Genomic DNA, 23,702 nt, shown 5'->3' on the forward strand with positions numbered 1-23,702 from the left:
ATACAGAGGGAAGATTCATGGAAGAGTATTCATGAGTTCTGTGAGAAGAGTTTATGATACTTGAGTAGGCCTTGGCTTGATGATCATGAAGGTTCTTTTATCAGTTTTAGGTCCATTTATTGTGCATGCATGGTTGTTGTTAAAAGGGATGGGAGCCTTTATATTTTCTATTAATGGTTCCTGCTCCTTGTTGAGTTTGTATGGGTTTAGTCCATTTTCCACTGGTCATGCAAGTTCTTTCCACCTTACTGTTATCCCTGTCATTATTTCTTCATTGGACTTGGAGGCTGTAAGGGTAAGGTTATTTAGTGATATATTATGCTGTCAATCAAATAACAAAATCTAGAAAAGTTGTGGTTGTTATTTGCTCTTTTGTCAATCCTTTCACGTTTCTTTTTCTTTTTGTATTAAATTCTCATATTACATCTTACTCGAATTCTTGTTCTTGACTTCGAAAATGGACCCATGTTGATATGTTTTGATCGGCAATCTGAATGACCTGATTTGTGATGAAAATATAGTAAGACCCAACCCAAGTCAATTAATCAATCCCCTTAATCGATTAAATTCTATATATTAATCTGTACTTTATGTTCTCTTATTAAGCATTGTGAGCTTCACATTTTTGCCTTGGGGTTTTGAGTGAGAGATTTTGTAATGTGCTCATGCAATTGGTTGAAAGATCTCCATTGTATTCTCCTTCCTGCGTGGTGAAAGTTCTTCTTCTTCGTCCGTAGAATAACATATCACGTTTGTATGTAAATCACATTAGATCCCTAAATTCCATCAATTTTTTTATGTTTTTGATTTCTTGGTGTTCGCTCTAACATGTTATGTATTATATATTTATGTACAATCATCCTCTCTAACCCTCGCATTCCAAAATCCAATTAATAGTAATATAAAACAAAATTAAGTCAAATAAATAACTTTCAAGAAGTCATTATTAAATTGATAATGTGCTTAAACATACCCATAGGGTTAGGCAAATACTATTTCTTAGGGGTGGGGGAGATGAAGGGCTTAAGGTTAGATCCTATGGATATGATGAAGATGCCTAATATAAGTTGACGTGAAGGATCATAGAAAAAGTGAATACAGAATTAGGGTGATAAGAAGTATATAAACAATATGTGATGCTCCAAACTAGTTTTTGAGTATGTAAAGATCGAGTGCCATAATCGATAAGCCAAAAATAAATAAAAAGAAAAGAAAAAGAAAAAAAGAGCTCTTATTTGTGGGTCCCAGCTCACCACCAGCTGCTCTTGGTGAAGTCGTATATAGGCAGCCAGCCGCCTGGAGAGATCTCCTGAAAGAGAATTTCCACCATGCAAAACCCACTTTCTGGCTCTATCTTTATAGTGGAGTTGATAACAGTTTGTGGTTTCCTTCTTTGTTCTGTGAAACACCAAATACAAAGCAGAGAGTTATCTATCATCTTCTTTTAAGGAAGTAGAAATAGAAATATAACCAAGTACAGGGTCTCCAACTTTGCTCTTTGGCTCTGTGGGGGACCTCGGTCCAAGCAGAGTAAGCGACAGATCCTGAGGAAATTGAGAACCCTCTTTGGTTCTTGAACACAATCTAGAACAAAGACCATAATTTGCATTCACCAACTGTCCTTTATGTCTTTTATGGATCCCTATTGCTAAAAGCGTTTCTGGAAAAGATTTTTGAACAAGCATACATGTAGTAGCCATGGCTATTGATCATCCAATATATATGAGATGTCTGCCTAGAAAAAAAGAAGTTATCTATACACTGGCAGCACAAGACCAAGTGAACACTGTTTGAACTTTTAGATTCCAGTTTTGGTTTATGTGTTTACAGCTGCTGTTGCCTAGACGACCAGAAATCATACAAAATGACCGGATGATAGAGATATGCATATGCTCCAACTTAGAATTCATAGTTGATCCTTTGAGCTGCCATGCATGAATAGTACAGCTGTTTTGTTGCTTTCAAGATCAATTCCTCAGAAATATTCGGACGACAACCATCAAAAGGATCCAGCAGCCCTAGCATGCGTGAAATCGCCTGACCTCAACATGAAAATAGGAAACCTCAAGGTCTAGTTCCACAAAATATAGAACATCTGCCATTTGGTTAGAACTTAATGTTTTGTCCAGATCCACTACCTCTACTAGGAGCCTACCTTCAGTGTCCGGATTCATGCCTTGAGTGAATTTGGATCCTTTTTTGGAGGGGCTTCCTAAATAAGAATCTAATGAGTTATATTGTCACACTCTACCTAGCCAGATCCGATCATTCCTGAATATCCGTGGGGTGATACACTATAGGACCAAGGTTTAGTGCCAAATCCATACAATCATATGAAATAGCATAATCAAAGGACAAGTAATAAATTAAAGAGTAGAAATCCAACAATCAAATGTTATTACAATTATTCATAAATTTAAGTTAAAATCAATGTCTAGAGTTAATCAATCTAATTCTCATACTTTAGAAGTAAGAATCATTTGCAACGGAGTCCTAGGTTCTTTGATGGAAGACGACATCATCTCTCTCTAAAGGTTTAAAAACAAAACACAACATAAGGCAACGAGGGATGCTATCGTGTGCAAAGATATCGCTGGATTTTCATTGGTACCCGGCTCTATAGGAGCAATCCAAGCATTGGCACAAAGTTCCATGTGCGTCAATAGCTTAAAACCCATACACTTTGGGTTTACATTCACGGATTCATACGCTAATTTTTCTCCTCCATCCTTTGGCTTGGCATCAAATTATTCCACCAAATGGGCATCAATTTTAAAAAGAAAAATGTAAAGCATTGAGGTGGAAACCTTCTCTATTAGATTTAGGAGAATCCTTGACTGTCTTGGGAGTAAACGGATACTTTTCCATCGTTTATATGATATTGCTTACCTCCTCAATGTCTTGAATTGGGATAAACTCCTGATGCACTCCAAGAATTTATGTTTATTGTTAGGTTAACATTTTCTAGGCTTTATGATTTGAATAATTCTTTCATGGATTTTATAATGAGAACGGGTTTTGGAATGAATGACTCCAATAATGGTTTACCCCAATGTCTCAATCTTATCATTTGAAATTTAACCTCCGTGCTTCTCTTCTTTCTGTAACCAAAAGAAAACTCAAAAAAACAATAATGGACTAAATATTTTGGACAATGAATAATAAAACAAATATCATGCATACCATATGATAAATTTGCTCATAGTAAATTCATGTGTTTTAATATTTTCCCCTTCGTTAAACTACACATCTTTCCTGCTTTCCATAACCACTTAGAAACAAACAAATATGTTTTTTATTTTTTTGGTACAAAGGGGCTTTATTATCGGAGAATGGAGATATTAATATGTCTCAGGGGGCTTTATTAAGCCGGGGAATGAGAATATTAATATGCCTTAGCGAAAGTCGAACCCACGACCTCTTCACTAAGAGGTGTTGGTTTCAACCACTAGAACATCTCTACGTTGGCAGAAACAAGCAAGTATATTATCAAAGTATTTGCAGTCTTGGTAAAACCGTCTATGTTTAATAAAGTTGTTAATTAAATACAATGGGTATTTGGTATGATATGTTATAATATCGAATGAATTTATCTTATACCATTATCGTCCTAAAACAAGTACATCATACCATTATTATGTCATTACTTATTCAAATCACTACAAAATAACTGAAAAGGTCAGCACCCAAATCCTATTTGTGGGTCCCAGTCCACCATTCACCTCGTATTTGTGGGTCCCGGCTCACCACCCAGCTGTTCTTGGAGGAGTCGTATATAGGCAAGCAGCAGCCTGGAGAGATCTCCTGAAAGAGAATTTCCACCATGCAAAACCCACTTTCTGGCTCTATCTTTATAGTGGAGTTGATAACACTGTGTGGCTTTCCTTCTTTGTTCTGTAAAACACCAAATACAAAGCAGAGAGTTATCTATCATCTTCTTTTAAGGAAGTAGAAATTGAAATATAACCAAGTACAGGGTCTCCAACTTTGCTCTTTAGCTTTGTGGGGGACCTCGGTCCAAGCGACAGAACCCGAGGAAATTGAGAAGAACCCTCTTTGGTTCTTAAACACAATCTCCACATCGTTAATTATTCTTTCTCTTTCCTTTTTTTTCCAGAATCCAGAGAACAAAGACCATAATTGTAGAAGACAAGACCAAATCCACGGAACCGGATGATTAAACAAATCACCCAAATGAACAAAATAAACCAAGATCTTGTGCAATATAAATTGAAAGACAATCACAAAGCAAATAAACAACAAACCACCACAAGAATGAAAAAAGAAATGCAAATAACACACAAGAATTTTACGTGGTTCACTAACCCGAAATATTCGAGATTAGCTACATCCACGGGGAGGGATTTCACTATTTTAATCTTCAAAATAGTACAAGATTTGAGTGTGATACAATGTTACCTCAACCGGTCACATAACCTCTCAAAGCTCCTTAGAACACCCTTCCACCTTAAGCTCTTGAAGAAAACCCTTCAATCCAAGCTCAAGCTTCAATGGAGTTGCGATGGAGAAGAACACAAGAGAGAAGAAACCCTTTTCTTGCAAAACCACAAGAAGAAGAAGACTAACCAAAGCTAATCCCGTTTTTGGACAAAAACCACTTTAGAAGTCCCTAGAAACTCACTTTTTCTCTCTCCATTTACCTCTCCCAAGGCCCTCTTAATGATACCAAACACCTACCCATGTTTAACACTAAGTGGGACCCACCAAATTCAAATTTGAATTCAAACAAAAGATAAAGTGATTTTCATCACTAAACCCAACAATCTCCACCTTGATGGAAATCACTTACTTGTCATGTTTCTTGAAACCAAGAGAAGATAGAGACCAATTCAACTTCTCTCCTTAAACAACATTGGTAAGCATATCCGCCACATTTTCATTTGTTCCAACTTTTAACAATTGGATCCTTCCGTCTTCAATGACTTCTCGAATGTAATGATATTGTACCAATATATGCTTTGTCCTCTTGTGATGTACCGGGTTCTTGGCCAAGTAAATTGCACTCATATTATCACAAAACAAATGCATACCTTTTGATTCAATGCCAATCTCACCCATCAAACCTTGAAGCCACACCGCTTCTTTACAAGCTTCGGTTGCCGCCATATATTCCGCTTCGGTAGTTGATAATGCCACCGTTGCTTGAAGCTTAGACATCCAACTTATTGGACCATTTCCATACTTGAAAACATACCCCATTGTAGATCGCCCCTTATCACGATCATCACAATAACTAGCATCCACATAGCCTTGAACTTGCTCTCCACCTTTGCTAAATGTGATAGAGTAGTCACTTGTGCCTCTCAAATATCTAAGCACCCATTTTGCCGCCTCCCAATGCTTCTTTCCGGGATTTGCCATAAACCTACTCAACACACCAACCGCATGAGCAATATCCGGCCTAGTGCACACCATTAGAAACATCAAGCTCCCAACTAAACTTGCATAAGGGTATCTAGACATCTTGGTCTTTTCATCTTCCGTATTTGGGCTATCATTGGAAGATAATTTGAAATGTGATCCCAATGGAGTTGAAACCGCCTTTTCTTTACACTTGCCAAACTTCTCAAGAATTTTCTTCACAAAAGACTTTTGTGAAAGTGATAAAGTCCCATTCATTCTATCTCTTTGAATCTCAACTCCAAGAATTTGTTTGGCTGACCAAGATCCTTCATTTCAAACCTCTTGCTCAAACATCCTTTGAGCTCATCAATAGCTTTATCCTTGGACACCAAGAGCATATCATCCACATATAAAACTAAAATCACATATGAACCATCATCAAATAACTAATGTATAAACAATGGTCATATTCACTTCTTTTGTAACCAAGACTTAAAATGAAGGAGTCAAAAGTTTTGTACCATTGTCTTGAAGCTGTTTAAGTCCAATAAGGACTCCTCAACTGCACACGAGCTTCCCTTGCCTTCTCAACAAATCCTCCGTTGCCTCATGACACCTCTTCAAGAAGATCACCATGTAAAAATGCTGTTACATCCATGTTCAAGCTCCAAGTCATGCATAGCAACAAGTCCAAGCACCAATCTAATAGTCACCAACTCACAACCGAAAAACTTCAAAGAAATCTATACCTCCTTTGTGCAAAGCCTTGGGCAACAAGCCGCCCTATACCTCCACCGCTATCCACCCTCTCTTGAGTTTGTACACCCATTTACAACCAATGGCTCTCCCTTTGGCAATTCCACCAAATCCCATGTCTTGTTCTTTTGAAGTGCTTGAAACTCTTCATTCATTGCATCCTCCAATGCTTTGCATCATCCGCATTGATGGCGCCAAGAAATGTACTTGGTTCTTCATTTAAAGCCACCAAAGCTCTAAGAGTATTTGGATCAACACAATCCTTGTACCTTCCGGCAAACGAGTTTGTCTTGTTGGCCTTCCTCCCAAAGGTACCACAACCTTCAACACCAACCGGTGTCTCTCTAATTTCTCCTTGTACATCTTAATCATCAAGATCTATAACATCTTCATCATGAGCATCCTCATTTGAAGAACTTGAGGTTGCAGTGAAATCATGGGTATTCTCGACAATTGATTCTCATCACATTTCTTCCACCCCTAATCAACATAGAGGATTCATCAAAATGTACATCACGACTTATGATGATCTTATGGGTACTTGGATCCCATAACCGATACCCTTCACATTCTTAGCATATCCTACAAAAAGCACTCTTGGATTTTGGATCAAGTTTGCTCCTTTGACAACTTGGAATCAAAGCATATGCATCACATCCAAAAATTCAAACCGAATAATCACAAGGAGTTCCATGCCATACCTCATTTGGAGTCTCCACCCAAAGCATTGAAGGAGACCTATTCACAAGATAGCATGCGCAACACGCGGCCCACAATTCCTCCAAGTTTGCAGCAAGCAAGCCCGAACCCTCCATCAATGCTACATGCTCCCCACTCCATTTGTTGTGGAGTATGCACAACCGATGATGCCATACAATTCCTACTTCCTTGCAAAAATACCAAATCATTCTGCATATTCCATTCCATTATCCGTCCTCAAAACTTTGATGCTCCACCGGTGTCTCCACCTCAACCTTGAAGTTCTTGAATGCCATTAACACATCACTCTTTGACTTGAGAATTGTCACCCATACTTTCCTTGAAAAATCATCAATGAAAGTAACAAAGTATGAGCACCACCATAAGACATATCCGGTGATGGACCCCAAACATCCGAGTGAATATAATCAACAATCCCTTTACTTGTGTGCATACCCGCAAAAGCCCTCTATGATGCTTCCCATAGACACAATGCTCACAAAATTCTCTCTAAAAATCAGATTTGGGATAAGCCCATCAAAACTTCATACCTCACTCATGTGTCCAAGTCTGATGCCACAACCTAAGAGAAGCATCTCCTTTGTCAACCACCACATTGCAACATCATCAACAATGGAACTACCCAATAACTTGTACAAGAGACCAACCCGGATTCCCTTCATGATAACAAGAGCACCTCTTGAAACTTGAGTACTCCATCTCTCCGGAAAATTTACAACCTTCCTCTCCAAAGTAGATAAAGAAATCAAACCTTGTCATATCCGAACATGTCTAACATTTTCAAGTGTCGAACAATACCATCAAACATCTCAAGTGTACCGATCCAATGCCAAGTGTCTACTAGATGAGTTATTCCCATTTCACCAATCCTCCTTCACATGGCTCATATGTGCTAAACCAAGATTTGTGTGGGCACATATGATGTGTAGCACGGTGTCAAGAACCCAATTTGGTGAAATTCGAATTGTAACCCACTATCAACACTTCATCTTCGATAACACTAGATGTAGTAGCCACAACGATTTGCCTCCTTAGAATGTTCACCAACAATCTCTTTACCTTTCTCATTTCCCGAATTAAAACAATTTCTTCTTTTGAAACAATTCTTAAGATGTCCACTCTCTCCACAAAACCAACAATTGTACGCCATCATGCCCCTTGGATTTAGAACGATGTCTTGACTTGCTTTTGAAGAACCCTTGAAGAATCATGACGCTTGCTTCTACCCCTGTCATATTAGCTTCCGAACCCACCTCCATAGAACTCCCAACGAAGCCTTCCGGAGTTCATCGGCAAGTAATGTACTACAAACCGAATCAAAATCAAGAGAATCCCCTACACAACATAGGGTCGTTACTAAATGATCATAAGATTCGGAGAGTGCAAAGTAAAATCACCGCCTTGTCTTCATCCTTCATCTTTCTTCAACACTTTCCAATTGACAAAGTATATTGTTGAACTCATTCAAATGATTAGAAATATTTGAACCATCCTTCATTCTACAAGAAAATAATTTCTCTTCAAGAAAATTCTATTGTGAGAGACTTTGTTTGGTAGATGCTTCCAACTTTGACCACAAATCCCCGCCGATTTTTCATGTGCAATATTAAACAAAACTTCATTGGACAAGCTCAACCGAATAGTAGACATGGCTTGAGATCCATCTCCCCAATCATCATCTCACCCCGGCTTCATTCCCAACAATGCTTTGTGACAACCATTTTGAATTAACAAATCTTTCATCTTCATTTTCCATAATTCAAAATTTATCTTCCATCAAATGGCTCCACCCTAAATGTATGAGCACTCATTGTCTCAAAATAAATGCACAAAACCATGCCGATACCAATGTAGAAGACAAGACCAAATCCACGGAACCGGATGATTAAACAAATCACCCAAATGAACAAAATAAACCAAGATCTTGTGCAATATAAATTGAAAGACAATCACAAAGCAAATAAACAACAAACCACCACAAGAATGAAAAAAGAAATGCAAATAACACACAAGAATTTACGTGGTTCACTAACCCGAAATATCGAGATTAGCTACATCCACGGGGAGGGATTTCACTATTTTAATCTTCAAAATAGTACAAGATTGAGTGTGATACAAGACCTCAACCGGCACATAACCTCTCAAAGCTCCTAGAACACCCCCACCAAGCTCTGAAGAAAACCCTCAATCCAAGCCAAGCTCAATGGAGTTCATGGAGAAGAACACAAGAGAGAAGAAACCCTTTTCTTGCAAAACCACAAGAAGAAGAAGACTAACCAAAGCTAATCCCGTTTTTGGACAAAAACCACTTTAGAAGTCCCTAGAAACTCACTTTTTCTCTCTCCATTTACCTCTCCCAAGGCCCTCTTAATGATACCAAACACCTACCCATGTTTAACACTAAGTGGGACCCACCAAATTCAAATTTGAATTCAAACAAAAGATAAAGTGATTTTCATCACTAAACCCAACAATAATTTGCATTCACCAACCGTCCTTTATGTCCTTTATCGATCCCTATTGCTAAAAGCGTTTCTGGAAAAGAAGATTTTTGAACAAGTATACATGGGTAGCCATGGCTATTGATCATCCAATATATGTGAGATGTCTGCCTAGAAAAAGAGAAGGTATTTATGCACTGGCAGCACAAGACCAAGTGAACATTGATAGAGATATGCGTATGCTCCAACTTAGAATTCCTAGTTGATCCTTTGAGCAGCCCTGCATGAATAGTACAGTTTTGTTGCTTTCAAGAATGAATTCCATAGAAATACTCGGACGACAACCATCAGGAGGTTCTAGCTGCCCTAGCGTGAGTGAAATCGCTTGACCTCAACATGAAAATAGGAGACCTCAAGGTCTAGTTCCATAAAATATAGAAAATTTGCCATTTGTTAATGTTAGAACTCAATGTTTTGTCCAGATCCACTATCTTTACCGGGAGCCTACCTTCCATATCCGGACTCATGCCTTGAGTGGGTTTGGATCCTCTCCTTGGAGGGGCTTCCTTAATGATAATATAATGATTTATATTGTCACATCTCACCCAGTCGGATCCGGTCATACCCGAATACCCGTGGGGGTGATACACTATAGGACCAAGGTTCAATGTCAAATCTATACAATCATATGACATAGTATAATCAAGGGACAATAATAAATTAATGTAAAGAGTAGAAATCAAACAATTAAAATGTTATTTTAATTATCCATGAATTAAAGTTATAATCAATATCTAGAGTAAATCAAATCTAATTATCAGAGTTTAGAAGAAAGAATTGTTTGCAGCGGAGTTTAAATTCTTTGATGGAAGACACATCATCTCTCTCTAAAGGATTAAAAACAAAACATAACATAAGGCAATGAGGGATGCTATCGTCTCCAAAGACATCGCCGGATCTTCACTGGTACTCGGCTCCATAGGAGCAATCCGGGCACGGGCACAAAGATCCATGTGAGTCCACCTCCTCGCAAGTCCTTTCCTCAAAATAATTTGCCAACAATGGATCCTCCGTTTGAATCGAATCCTCATAAATTGAGTAACAAGATCTAAAAGAACATACACATAAAAGGAAAAAGTTCAACAGAACTCAGTGAGATCAATTCAACTACATATCAAGCATCCATTCACAATTTTCCACATCAAAGATACGTGATTTAATAATAAGATGAATAATAAAATGAATATGCAATCATGCTTCTAACTTTATCATAAGGTCTCTATGGTAGCCTCATCTAGGTGGTCTCAATCACCCTCCCTCAACAAGAGACGTCTATTGGGTTTTTCGTGGTTATTGGGTCGTCACATCAATCCGTGGTTGGGGATATAGGTCACCACTCTCTCACATCACCATTTGACAAGAGAACTGGCTAGTGTCAAGGACAACTCTAGGCCCAATGCATGGTCATATGATCTCGTACTACATATGGTCCTGATATCATTCCTCAACGGGAGACATCTATTGGTCCGATATTAATGTCACCTCCCCCTAGTTAGTATCCATATACCCAAATACTCGGATGGGTGATCCATAGCTCCACATATTAGGTCTCAGACAATCATCAACCCTTCCCCACAATAGTCCAATCACGAGCATTACCAATGAAGTGGCTTAAATCAATGTATTAGTTTATTAAAAAATAAATCAAATGTTAAGGATCTCAAAACAGAATTACCAATGAAGTGGCTTGAATCATTACCACTAAAGTGGCTTCAATCATTACCAATGAAGTGGCTTGAGTCAATACCGCCAAAGTGGCTTCAGTCTATAATAGTAATGTGGCTTTGGTCCATTGGCTCAAGGCTTGGTATACCTTATAGATTGTATGTTGGCATTCTATATTATTAGCCTTTAAGTTTTTTAGTCCATTAACCTCAATGCTTCTCTTCTCAAGTACTTATTGAGCGTGTCATATATTAGTTATAGTGCTTGTCAACACAAGTCTTTTATGTCATTTTCTTATTATTATTATTATTATTTTTTGCAATCTTAATCAACATTCATAGAAATTGCATAGTAATACAATATACATCAATAATGAACCCCATATCATTGTAGAAAACAATTATTAATCATACATTCAATACCTATATAGATTTTTCCTAATAACCGATAAATACATCATAACATTCACATCATCATTTATATAAATAGGTATAATATTTAAACAATTATCATTCATGGAATAATTTTAATCATGGCAATCCAATTAAGGTGATAACTATCAATTGAAAATGCAGTTACCATAATGACACTCGACTTTCAAGAATAACTTTGCCTTGCAGAACTTCTCACTTCAAGCCTGTTTTGCACTATCTTTCAAACTGTAGCTATATTTTGGCTTGATGATTGGTTGGGGATGGGATGCAATCTTGAGGAGGCTACAGTTCAACAGGTCCCTAATAATTTGAAATGGGAGGTAGTGGCAAAGTTTGTCAATTCGGAGGGTGAATGGAGGAGGGAGATTCTTGATAATTTCTTGTCGTTCTTAGTGCTCTTCTTGGGTCATTGACCCCGTTTAGTGTAACAAAAAAAAAGTTATTTAACCATAGCAAAAAGAATCAGGTCATTTACATTTCTAAATATTGAGTTATCCTAATTTTATTAAACATAAGTCAGAATACTGTTCTGAATCCTACTCTCGATTTCATGCAATTCATTCTTTTTGAACCATCATTTTGAGCAATTTCATAGTAGAATCCTGAAATAACTATCTCTATAACAATGATAGAGAAACGAGTTTCTAACTCCTTTTAAATCATTGTATTTTGATATCATATAAAAAAGTTATATCATCAATGTCAGAACATAGTTTCAGCATACTATGGTCTTGACTGGATTATATAAAAACAAATGGAACTCCCTATAATCAGTACGATGAGCCATCAAGAATTAAATTGATACCCTCAAATTGAATCATAAACATAGAATCTCATGCATGCAGTCATTCTTGCACAAATCTTAAGCTTAATCCGTTAAACTTCTCTTTCATTTGTTTTCACCATCATCAATCTATATTCTAGACTAATGATTTCTTCAAAACTATCAACTACAGATTAAATTTTCATTTCATATAATACTAACCAAGCCAAAAACAAAAGCTCATGTACTTACATGGAGACAACACTTTAAATCACTTAATCCACCTTGTAAGCACTTAAATCCTTCTTTAGATCATCAAAACCCCAAGGTCTCCTCTTCAATCTTCCATTATTCTCTTGTTCTCCTTCTGTTCATCTCTTTTCTTGCAAACTAAAGTTTTCAAAATGAGCTTGATTCTCATCGTAGATCTTTCAAGATTTTCAAATTGCAAGATATGTAACTTTTCACTTCCTTATATTCTTTCCAATGTTATTCATATAAGATTTTTACTCCACTATACCTATAGACCAATAAGATTTCATGCAATCCTTACCATTCTTCTTCTTCTTTTCTTTTCTTTTCTTGCTTTGCCTAATTCTTTTTCTTCCTATTGTATACCCTTGGTGCTATCATATGTGACACTTGAACTTCAAATGTCCTTAAATTGAACAAAAAAGATCAAAACCTATGGTTTAACCTATGACTTAACCTATATCACAAATAAATCTCAAGAATATGATGTTAGAATTATATAATATATCAAATTACATAATATCTTAAACAAAATCAACCCATAAGAATGATAAGATGATGGTAATATTATATGTTAAACTAAATACTACTAATTAACAACTATTTGCTGTAAACATATGAACTAAGATTAAATCATTTATCACATTCAATTAAATAGACTTTAATGCACGCAATCAATTTAGGCTTTCTCACCACACTGAGTACATGTTAGAATATAAATGTTTTGATAATACAAAATATGGGGCATCACACATAAACCCAAAACCCCGCCACGAATAGGAGCATATATAGCTAGATAATTATTAGCGCAAATTGCTCCGACATCCCAAAATGAAGGCCTTTACAGGGAATCACCTCCACGAGTCCCACAAGGACTTTACCACAGCAAATCGCAGAGGCTAAGTTTGAAAAGTTTTCAGTGAATCACCTCAAGTCGTTTCAACCAAATGTGATCTCCATTCGAATAAATTCAAATTTGAAACTCAATTTCAAAGATACAATACAAGCCAAATACCTCATTAGTTGGACTCTCTCAAATGATCCTCTCTTTTATCCAATGTAGCTTTTATTCAAGAGTTGTAACTTAGTAGGAAACTCTTTGTGAATTCTTATTTAAGTTTTCCTGAATAATATACAAAACACAACAGCTTTCACCATTGTAGATGTAGGTTGAATCACACAACCAAGCCACGTTAAAACCTTTTGTCTTCTTCTTCTTTCTCACATAAAATGTAGATTCTATCATGGCATCAGAAGCCCAGGTCGGTCACCCATCCCCTGTGTGTCCCTCCCTTAATAATTTTCTCTCTATCAAACTGATTGGGAGTACCTATCTCATGTGGAAGTCTCAACTCATTCAGCTACTGCGCACATATGATCTATATGGGATTGTTGATGGGACCGATCCATGCCCACCTCCCACTGTTGTGGATTCATCTTCCCCAACTTCCATCCCTTCTGCATCATCTTCCCCAACTTCCATCCCTTCCGCACAAGTTCCCAATTGAAGTACGACCACTAGATTTGTCAAGATCAGCTATTAATGTGCTAGTTCATTGCATCATTGATTGAGACTGTGTATGCCCAAGTAATCAGTTGCACCAATGCTAAAGAAGTCTGGGATCAACAGGAAAAGCTCTATTCCACTTCCTCCACTGCTCGAGTGATGCAACTTCATCTCCATCTTCAAAATATTAAGAAGGGAGGTAACACTATTCATGAATATCTTCTTAAAATTAAAATTGCTATGGATCAATTAGCTGCTATTGACAAGACTTGTAACCAATGAAGGTTTGTGTTTATATATTTTGAATGGTCTTGGCCCTAAATATGTTGTGTTCGTTACCTTCATAGTTTCTTATAATGAATGTGTGGCATGCTATCAACTCAAGAAATCCAATTGCAAGATGGGTTTGCTTCTCTTGATTTACAACCCTCAACCAATGTGGCCATTGGTTCTTAGACTACTGTTGTTCCTAACCTATTGTTGGGGTAATCTGGTAATCTTGTATTATTAGTGATTGAACCGAACCGGTTTCTTTTGGTTCATGTGGTTCAAGCCTTATTATATTAGGGCTGGGGTTTTGGTTCGAACGAGTTATGCAACTCGTTTTTCTGTTTTTGGTTTGCTCTCTGCTACGGGTTCTTGAAGCTTCTTGAGGGTTTCGTTCATGGCGTTCGTCTTCGATCTTCTGTACCTATGGTTCTAGGTGGTTGTTGATCATGGAAAGATAGGGCTTCTGATCGTATGAGCAAGGCGATCGTTCGATGGTCTTATGAGAACCGAGACGATGTATTACAAAGTTATATGTTCCTTGTCGTTCTTCTTTTTAGTTTGTAATCACCCAAACCTATAGTGGATTGGATTCACACTGAGTCCGAGAGAGGCTCAAGAGCGAATGCATCAAACACGTGTGTCTTCTTCTTCTTCTTGCTTCCAATTTCTTGTTAAATCACGATGGTTGGTTGACTAGGTTAGGGTTTATAGGTTGATTAATTCAGTTGATTCAATAGATAATTGATATGAGGTAATCACCTAATGATAACGCGATTGAGACGGGTACATAGATTGGTATCGAGGAGGTTACCCGCTAGCAAGACAGCCGGTGTTTGGTTCATTTTTTGTGTGATTGATAATTAGATGGATTAGGGCTTTTGTTTAGTTCTATATCTAATTCGATTCTATGATCTCATATTGCAATAGGTTAAATTATTGAATCATTTTTCCCGATTATATAATCGATATGCTTCTACTTAGATTATAATTGGATGATTTATTTTGGTTATATAATGTTTTTTTATATAATTTCAGCAAGTGATAACTGTTAGATTGATAACCTATTTTTAAAAAAATATAGATTGATTTATTGCTTCGGCTACCATTGGTCTCATGATAACTTTTTGGTTCATTTCAATGTTAATCTATATGAGGATTGGTGATTGATTAGATTAATTTGCTGAATTAATCTCATATGAATATAGGTTGATTTGTCATATGTTGGTCATATATACTACTGTGCTCGTATGTTACCAGTAGGTATTCGGTTCTAATTTTTATGACTGTTTTGACTTTGTAATTGTGATAATCTATGTATGAGATTTATTCTGTTTTTATTAACGTTAATTGATCAGGTTATATAATTTCTGCTAGAATTTTATACAAGACTCAGTAGTGATCTCAATTGATAACTTAGGCACTTTATTTGGTTTATATTGGCCTATTGAGTTAATAAATGTTTGATTAAATACTGCTGACACATGTATATGAGTAGATAATAAAATTGTGATTGATTAATTGTGTTTATTATATTTTTAGAATTGTTTATGTGGTATTGTGATTTAATTCCAATATATATACCGATTGTGTGTGATTTATCTCGCTTCAAAGTGGAGTTAAGTAAGGGATTTGGTCTACGGGGAGGGCACCTCCCAAGTGTGGTTAGTGTAGTTACCAAGGCTCTACTAGAGCAGTAGGTCTAGGGTTGAGTCCTAGTTACCTAAGTTTGGATACTCCTATGGGGGGTTCCAGGGTAGACATTGAGAAGTTTGATGGGACAGGGGACTTTGGGATTTGGAAGAGGAAGGTTCGAGCCTTAATGGCTCAACAGAAGCTCCTAAGATCAATTGATGACCCAGATGCTTTCTTTGAAAGTATTGATCCAGTCTTGAGGACTGAAGTGATGGAGAATGCAATTGGTTGCATGCTCTGGAACATCACAGATGGGGTCATCAGGTGTCTTGATGATGAAGACAACACTCCTATTAAAGTTTGGAATAAGCTTGAGCAGATCTATCAGAAAAAGAATCTAGGTAACAAAATTTATTTGAAGGAGAGGTTGTATGGGTTTAAGATGGACCCTACAATCAGCCTTGACAAGAACCTAGATATATTTAAGAAGCTGATTCAAGACTTAGCTAATACGGGTGAGAAGACTAAATTGGAAAATCGGACTTGTCTATTATCCTATTGAATTCACTTCATAATGATTATCTTGTTGTTAAGAATCTCAATCAAGTAGGCTTGTCAAAAATTTCCCAGAACAACTAATGGATGCCTTAAAGAATAGGAGTCCGAACTATTGGCTTCGGTATGACTAAGGGCAGTGGGGAGAACGTTGTTAAGGGTAAAGGCACAAACAAAGGAGACCCAAAGGGAAGGGAAAAGTATTTGAAAGTCAGAGAATAACAAAAGAATAATAATGGGAACAACAAGGATGCAAACCCAAGAGATGCTTTTGTAAGAAAGTAGGACACTTAAGAAAGATTGTTTGCATATAAGAGAAAAGCAAGAAAATGAGACAACTAATAATAAGTGCCTAATGGTGAAATAAACATGTTTGAGGTCCTTGATGACCTAGGTGCCGTGTTAGCATAAACCTTGTTTAAGACCGGTTGTTTGGTTTTCCATTGGGTGCACACTTTGGTTTATCCTATTTGTCCTTGTTAAAAGGAGGTGGTCTATTTATTTTTAAGGTGATATGCTGTGTAAGGAAGTTGTTTATTTTTCATAAACGAGACAACATGTTTATGCTGTTTCTATGGTTAAGATATACCTTGTTGTGTGAGAATTCTGACCAATATGATAGTGATGGCATGTTATGTATTTGTTGTGTTTTGTACTCTCATGGATGCTTTTATTGGCATTGGTATACTTGTCGAGTTTTTGTAATGTTAGAGTGGTAATAGGTGGTGTTGAGACGTATACAGTTGGTACACATGAGGATTCTATTCACTTGGTATAGCATAGATATACCCGGGGAGAGGTATAGTCTCCAGTGTAGCATGAGTGCTAGTTTTGACACATTGTTGTCAAGTGTTTGGAGAGGTTGGTCTCCGGGGGAGAGGTTTGTTCCCGAGCAGAGGGCGGTCTGACATAGGTGTTGTCAAGAGGGTGTGTCCTCACAGGTTGGGGTTCACATGAGATCGGGGGATATGGTTTGTGGCTTGTATGATTTTGATTTGGGAGTAGTTATTGGATTTATTGAGTTGCGGAAGATGACTTGCACCAGCTTTATTGGTTAGGTTATGTCTGTGGGTATATTTTTATGTGGTTATTGAGTCCGGTCTGTTGGTCGAGTTGTCAAGTCTTATTGAGTTTACTTTTTATCTCGGTTTGGTTTCTACCTAGGTGACCTAGATGTGTCTAGTTGTGACTTGTACCCGCATGTGTAGTGAGTGGGTGAAGAGGTCTTGGTTTGAGTAGTGGTAGTAAGCCGGTGATGGATTGAGGAAGTGTTATTGCCTATTTGGGCGTTAGAATATTTTCATCTTGTTGGTTAAATGTAAGGCTATTAGAATGTTTGCTATCCGAGTTACTCTCTTCATTATTTTAATGGGTAATTGGATACTTGTTGTCTTTCTTTACTTTAGTGAGGAAGAAAGAAAGATTTGCAACTTCTTTAGGCATTTTAACAACTAAGTTTGGAAATATGACTTGTTAATGAATTCTGTTGTGATTTCATTTGAATACCCTTGGCATTGATATATAAGACTTGATGGTTGAGTTTTTTGCATTGTATTTGCATTTTAGGTTGACAGTTGCCTCTAGTTTCTCATTTCATTTTCTATGTCTTATATCTGCATCTATGTGATTTACATATTGATTGCATGATTGTATTCCTTTGGGAAGGTTTTTAAAATCAGAATTTGAAATGAAAATACATGGATTTGTTAGGAATTTCCTAAGTTTTGGAATCTACTGATTGAGGGGGAGAGATTTATGCTTACTTGTTATGTTTTATATATTTGAATTGTTTAAATCTCTTTTCTCTAGTTGGTTAAGTTCTCTTATGTATCATATGATATGTTTTATACTTGACTTGGCTTATATTGTAAGCATTTGTAGATTTATGGGCTGTATTGACATTGACAGTTATGTCGGGATCCATGTTGTTCATCGTTGATGTTGTGAGGTTCGTTAATCTAGGTTGGTTTTGGATATCACCATGGATTTCTTGAAATTTATACAAGTCTCTTGTTTAAAGTCTTACTTGTTTTAATTCATATATTTATTATGCTTGTGTTGGCATGAGTAAGTCTATGTGGTGGGTTATTATCTTTTGTGGAGATTGTATACTTGTTTTTCCATTTATCTATGGTGTGGTGATGTCCAGGTATGTTTGTGTTTGTTTATTAGGTTTGCATATGTTGGGCTTTAGGGGAGATGGCCCAAATTTTTATAACTCTTATTCTGTTATCTCGGCTTTGGGATATATGCCGGTGTGTGCATGTTTGCTCTTCATTGTTGTATGAGTGAGTTATGAGTTATGAGTTATGTTTAGGGTTTTCTCTACCGGTGCACGCTGCATGGTATATCCGCATGGAGTCATTAGTGTTGCATGGTTAGTGTGTCTAGGTATTTTGCATATTCTTTATTTGTTTTGTACTATGTTCTTTTGTCTTGTGTGTGCGGTATACGTGGACGATGACGGTCGCATCCAATTCACTATAGTTAGTTCTTTGGGGATACGATTAAGGGGGAGAATGTTGGGGTAATCGGTAATCTTGTATTATTAGTGATTGAACCGAACCGGTTTCTTTGGTTCATGTGGTTCAAGCCTTATTATATTAGGGCTGGGGTTTTGGTTCGAACGAGTATGCAACTGTTTTTCGCTTTTGGTTTGCTCTCGCACGGGTTCTTGAAGTTCTTGAGGGTTTCGTTCATGGGTCGTTTCGATCTTCGACCTATGGTTCTAGGTGGTTGTTGATCATGGAAAGATAGGGCTTCGATCGTATGAGCAAGGCGATCGTCGATGGTCTTATGAGAACCAGAGAGTGAAAGTTATATGTTCCTTGGTTTTCTTTTTAGTTTGTAATCACCCAAACCTATAGTGGATTGGATTCACACTCGAGTCCCGGAGACGTAGGCTCAAGAGCGAACTCCGTCATCAAACACTGTGTCTTCTTTTTTCTTGCTTCCAATTTCTTGTTAAATCACGATCGGTTGGCTTGACTAGGTTAGGGTTTATAGGTTGATTAATTCAGTTGATTCAATAGATAATTGATATGAGGTAATCACCTAATGATAACGCGATTTGAGACCAGGAAACCCCAGGGGGGGGGGTGGGGGGGGGGGGGGGGGGGGGCGGAAACAAAAAAAAGGGTACAAAAGGGGAGAAAAAAACAAAAGGGAAACAGCGGGGGGGGGGGGGGGGGAAAAAAGGGGGGGGGGGGGGGGGGGGGGGGGGGGCTTTTAGAGTGGGTCTAATACATCTATTGCAGCAAAATTTTTGGCTTATAACTCCTCCCTAGTTATGGATCCAGCCTGGTGTCCAAATTCTGGTGCAACCCATCATACAACCTCCAATTTTGGTTCCATTCATACACCTTAACCATATCATGGAGGAGATCAAGTGCAAATCGGCAATGGCACTTCCTTGCCCATCATGAATACTAGTAATGTTCCTTTAAACTCATCTGGTTCTTTGGCTCTTCAAGATGTTCTACATGTTCCTAATATGAAAAAAAATTTGCTCTCTTTTTCACAATTTACAAGAGATAACAATACCTTTTTTGAATTTCGTCCTAACATATGTTGTGTAAAAGATTGCAAATGAGAAGATCTTCTACAGGGCAGGACTGACAATGGGCAATATCAGTTTCATCTCTCTCCTCAAAAGAACACTCACCATCTCGCATGCAAAGGCTTTTATTGGTGAAAGGACTACTCTCTCTCAATGGCAAAGGCTACAACATTAGAATGGGCAAATCTACTAGGTGGCTTGATGGTCCTTCTAGTCCTATTTCTAGAAAAAAGATAATCAGACAAAGGGTCATTGATAGGGATTTCTGCAATTTGAGGAGCAAAGACCTCCAGAACTAAGAAGAAAGAGAGAAGATATTTTTCTTGTTACTGTTCATTTCCCAATACATGTTTATATAGCATGGTTTCCATCTACTGTCTGCCTGTTCTAGAGTATTCCATTTGATCTTACGGCCATGCTTTCTTACATAAAGTTAACTAATCTAGTGTTACTATGCCTAATGCGTGTACTCCTGCGCACAGGTAGTGATGCCACGTCAATGGGGTCTTTCTTCATATCATTGCCTTCCTCTTGAAGAGGAACCTTGTCCTCAAGGTTCAGGTGGAGAAAAGCCTCTCGCAGAGCTGAAATGTCTTCCCAAGTAGCCTCCTCAAGTGATAGTCCCTCCCATTGAATCAATGCTTGCAAAATCCACTGGTGACGTTTCTTAATATTGCGGTGATGAAGAATGGAAAGTGGGTTGAGTGGAGCTGGGGAACCATCTGCTTGCAGTGGAATGGGAATTGTGGTCGTTGGGGGATCTCCAATGCATTTCTTGAGCAACGATATGTGGAAGACTGGATGTATAAGGGCAGCGGTGAGTAGTTGCAGACGGTATGCAACAGAGCCGATGCGTTCAAGGATCTGGAATGGTCCAAAAAAACGGCGTCCCAATTTCTGATTGCGACGAAGGGCAACGGATTGTTGGCGATATGGTTGGAGTTTGACATATACCCAATCGCCAATATCCAATTGTCGTTCAGTGCGCTTGCGGTCAGCTTGAAGTTTCATGTGATTCTGAGCACGATGAAGATTTGTCTTGAGGCGTAGGAGGACAGCATCACGAGTAGCCAAGGTACAAGCTACAGCATCATTCGTTGTAGACCCTGGGATGTATCATGGGATGGTGGAAGGAGCTCGACCATAGACAACTTCATACGGTGTCATGCCGGCTGCTGTGTGATATGTAGAGTTGTACCATATTTCAGCCAAGGGAAGGTATTTGGCCCAATGTTGGGGGTCATCCATGACAAAGCTCCTAAGATACATTTCAAGGCAGCGATTTAAAACCTCGCTTTGTCCATCAGTTTGTGGGTGATAGGAGCTACTCATCTTCAAGGTTGTGCCCTGTAGTTTAAATAAGGCTTGCCAGAATTTACTAAGGAAGAGGGAATCCCGGTCACTGACGATGGAACAGGGCACACCATGATGTCTGACAATTTCTTGAGAGAATAATTCTGCAACTTGATAACTCGTATAATGCCGTTGAAGGGAACAAAAATGAGCATACTTTGAGAGGCGATCAATAACCACCAAAATCGCGCACTTACCGGAAGAGAGAGGAAGACCAGTGATAAAGTCTAAGGCAATATCTTCCCAGATGCGTTCTGGAATAGGTAAGGGCTATAGGAGACCGGCTGGGGAAGAGTTACTCGATTTGATTTGTTGGCAAACTTGGCAAGAAGCAACATAGGCTTGAACATCGAGCGCATTCCCTGTCCAGAAAAAGTTTGCAGATAGACGATGTAGTGTTTTGAGAAACCCTGCGTGGCCGCCAATTGGAGAAGCATGGAATTCTGCCAAAAACTGGGAACAGAGTTGTGAAGATGGGGATAAAACGAGTCTCTGTTTATAGTAAAGAAGGCCATCTCGATATGAGAATTCTGGTTTTTTTCCATCCTCAATTTTTTTGGTGAGCTCTTGCATCTCAGGAAGGAGAGCTGTTTCTTCCCGTAACTGCGCCCAAAAAATCGAATTGCGGCAGAGAACATGAGTACATGTGCAAGTCGGCCATGGGAAGGCGGGATAAAGCATCGGCGACAGTGTTATCGCGTCCTGAGCGGTATTGGATGTCAAAATCAAATCCTAGAAGTTTGGAAAGCCACTGCTGCTGGTCCGGCGTATGAATAAGTTGAGTGGTGAGGTCCCGGAGATTGCGCTGGTCAGTGCGGATAATAAACCGATGGCCCAAAAGATACGGACGCCACTTAGCAACAGCTTTGGTAATGGCATAGAGTTCCCGAACATATGTGGATGCGGCTCGCATTTTGGCTGATAATTTGTGACTGTAAAAAGCAATGGGGTGACCGTCTTGAGAGAGAACAGCGCCAATTCCGAGCCTTGATGCATCCGTCTCGACCATGAATGGCTTTGAGAAATTAGGAAGTGCGAGTACCGGGCCTTGGGACATAACTTGCCGGAGAGTGTCGAAGGCCACTTGAGCTGAAGAAGACCATTGGAACGCCCCTTTTTTTAAGAGATCAGTCAAAGGAGATGTTAAATGAGCATACTTGAGAATAAACTTACGATAAAACCCGTGAGACCTAAGAAGGCCCGTAGATCCTTGAGACATTTTGGCGTGGGCCAAGTAACCATGGTGGACACTTTAGAAGGATCCATGGATACACCATGGGCTGAGACAATGTGGCCCAGGTAATCTATGGACTCTTGACCAAATGTACACTTAGGGCGTTTAGCAAATAGGGAATGGGCCTGAAGAAGCTGTAGAACTTGGCCCAAATGGCCCAAATGTGTGTCCCACGTGGGGCTGTACACGAGAATATCATTGAAGAAGACTAAGAGAAACCTGCACAAAAATGGCCGGAAAATGTCAGTCATCGTTGCCTGAAAAGTCGACGGTGCGCTTATCAAGCCAAAGGGCATGACTAAAAACTCAAAGTGGCCGTCGTGGGTTCTGAAGGCAGTCTTGTGGACATCCTCCGGTCGGACGCGGATCTGGTGATAACCGGAGCGTAGATCCAGTTTCGAAAAGTAGCGAGCACCATGAAGTTCGTCCAAGAGCTCATCCACAGTAGGAATAGGGAAACGATCTCTCACGGTGACAGCGTTCAAAGCGCGATAATCCACGCAAAAACGCCAGGTGCCGTCCTTCTTCTTGACCAAGATCACCGGCGAGGAGAAAGGGCTGTTGCTATGTTGAATCACCCCATCGTGAAGCATCTCGGTTATTTGACGTTCAATTTCAGATTTATGGAACATTGGATAACGATAAGGCTTCACATTCACTGGGGCGACACCAGGTTGTAATGGGATCACATGATCCTGGAGACGGATGGGAGGCAACCCGGCTGGCTTGCTGAACATGTCAATATGAGTTTCCAAAAGTTGTTTTAAATCAAGTGGGAGACATGTGTCAGTGGCAGGTGGAGTGGGTGGCGCTTGTAGTTCCAAACAAAAGAGTGCGACACAAGAATTAGTGTGCACAAGTCGTTTCATGTCGTGAAGGTTGAGTTGTGCGGGACACGTGGTAGGGTCTCCAGAAAGTGTAGTACGGGATGAGGGGGGACCAAAAGTGATGGAGGAATTAGTGTAATCAAAAAGGATAGGGTTGTGTTGACGAAGCCACTATACGCCCAGAACAATATCAGCACCGGTTAGGGGTAGGACGGTTGCATCAATGTGGATATTTTGAGATGGAAATTGAAGGGGAAGGTCATGGACCACGCCTTCGCTGGAGAGCCACTCGCCGTTGCCGACAAGGACG

The 23,702-nt window shown here is 38.8% G+C and overlaps 1 protein-coding gene across 1 annotated transcript; it reads right to left on the bottom strand.

Moving 5' to 3' along the window:
- Positions 1-20,401: 20,401 nt before the first annotated feature.
- Positions 20,402-23,434, bottom strand: LOC149002762 (uncharacterized). The gene is made up of 5 exons (XM_089138769.1): positions 22,785-23,434; positions 22,020-22,263; positions 21,653-21,934; positions 21,148-21,325; positions 20,402-21,060 (listed from the first exon to the last, which is right to left on the bottom strand). The coding sequence occupies exons 1-5, from the start codon at positions 23,432-23,434 to the stop codon at positions 20,402-20,404; spliced, it is 2,013 nt and encodes a 670-aa protein (XP_088994895.1).
- Positions 23,435-23,702: the final 268 nt, after the last annotated feature.

The sequence above is a fragment of the Hakea prostrata genome, chromosome 10, assembly GCF_041222555.1.
Source record: "Hakea prostrata isolate BN-2017 chromosome 10, UWA_Hpros_2, whole genome shotgun sequence".
Taxonomy (NCBI): Eukaryota; Viridiplantae; Streptophyta; class Magnoliopsida; order Proteales; family Proteaceae; genus Hakea; species Hakea prostrata.

Excerpts from the sequence above, each read along its gene's own strand:
- LOC149002762 (XM_089138769.1), bottom strand. The coding sequence starts at position 23,434 with ATGAAACGACTTGTGCACACTAATTCTTGTGTCGCACTCTTTTGTTTG. Across the intron at positions 22,264-22,784 it reads TTCCGGCCATTTTTGTGCAG|TCACAAATTATCAGCCAAAA; the intron begins GTTTCTCTTAGT and ends TGCTTTTTACAG. Across the intron at positions 21,061-21,147 it reads TACATATCACACAGCAGCCG|CTTGTACCTTGGCTACTCGT; the intron begins GCATGACACCGT and ends ATGATGCTGTAG.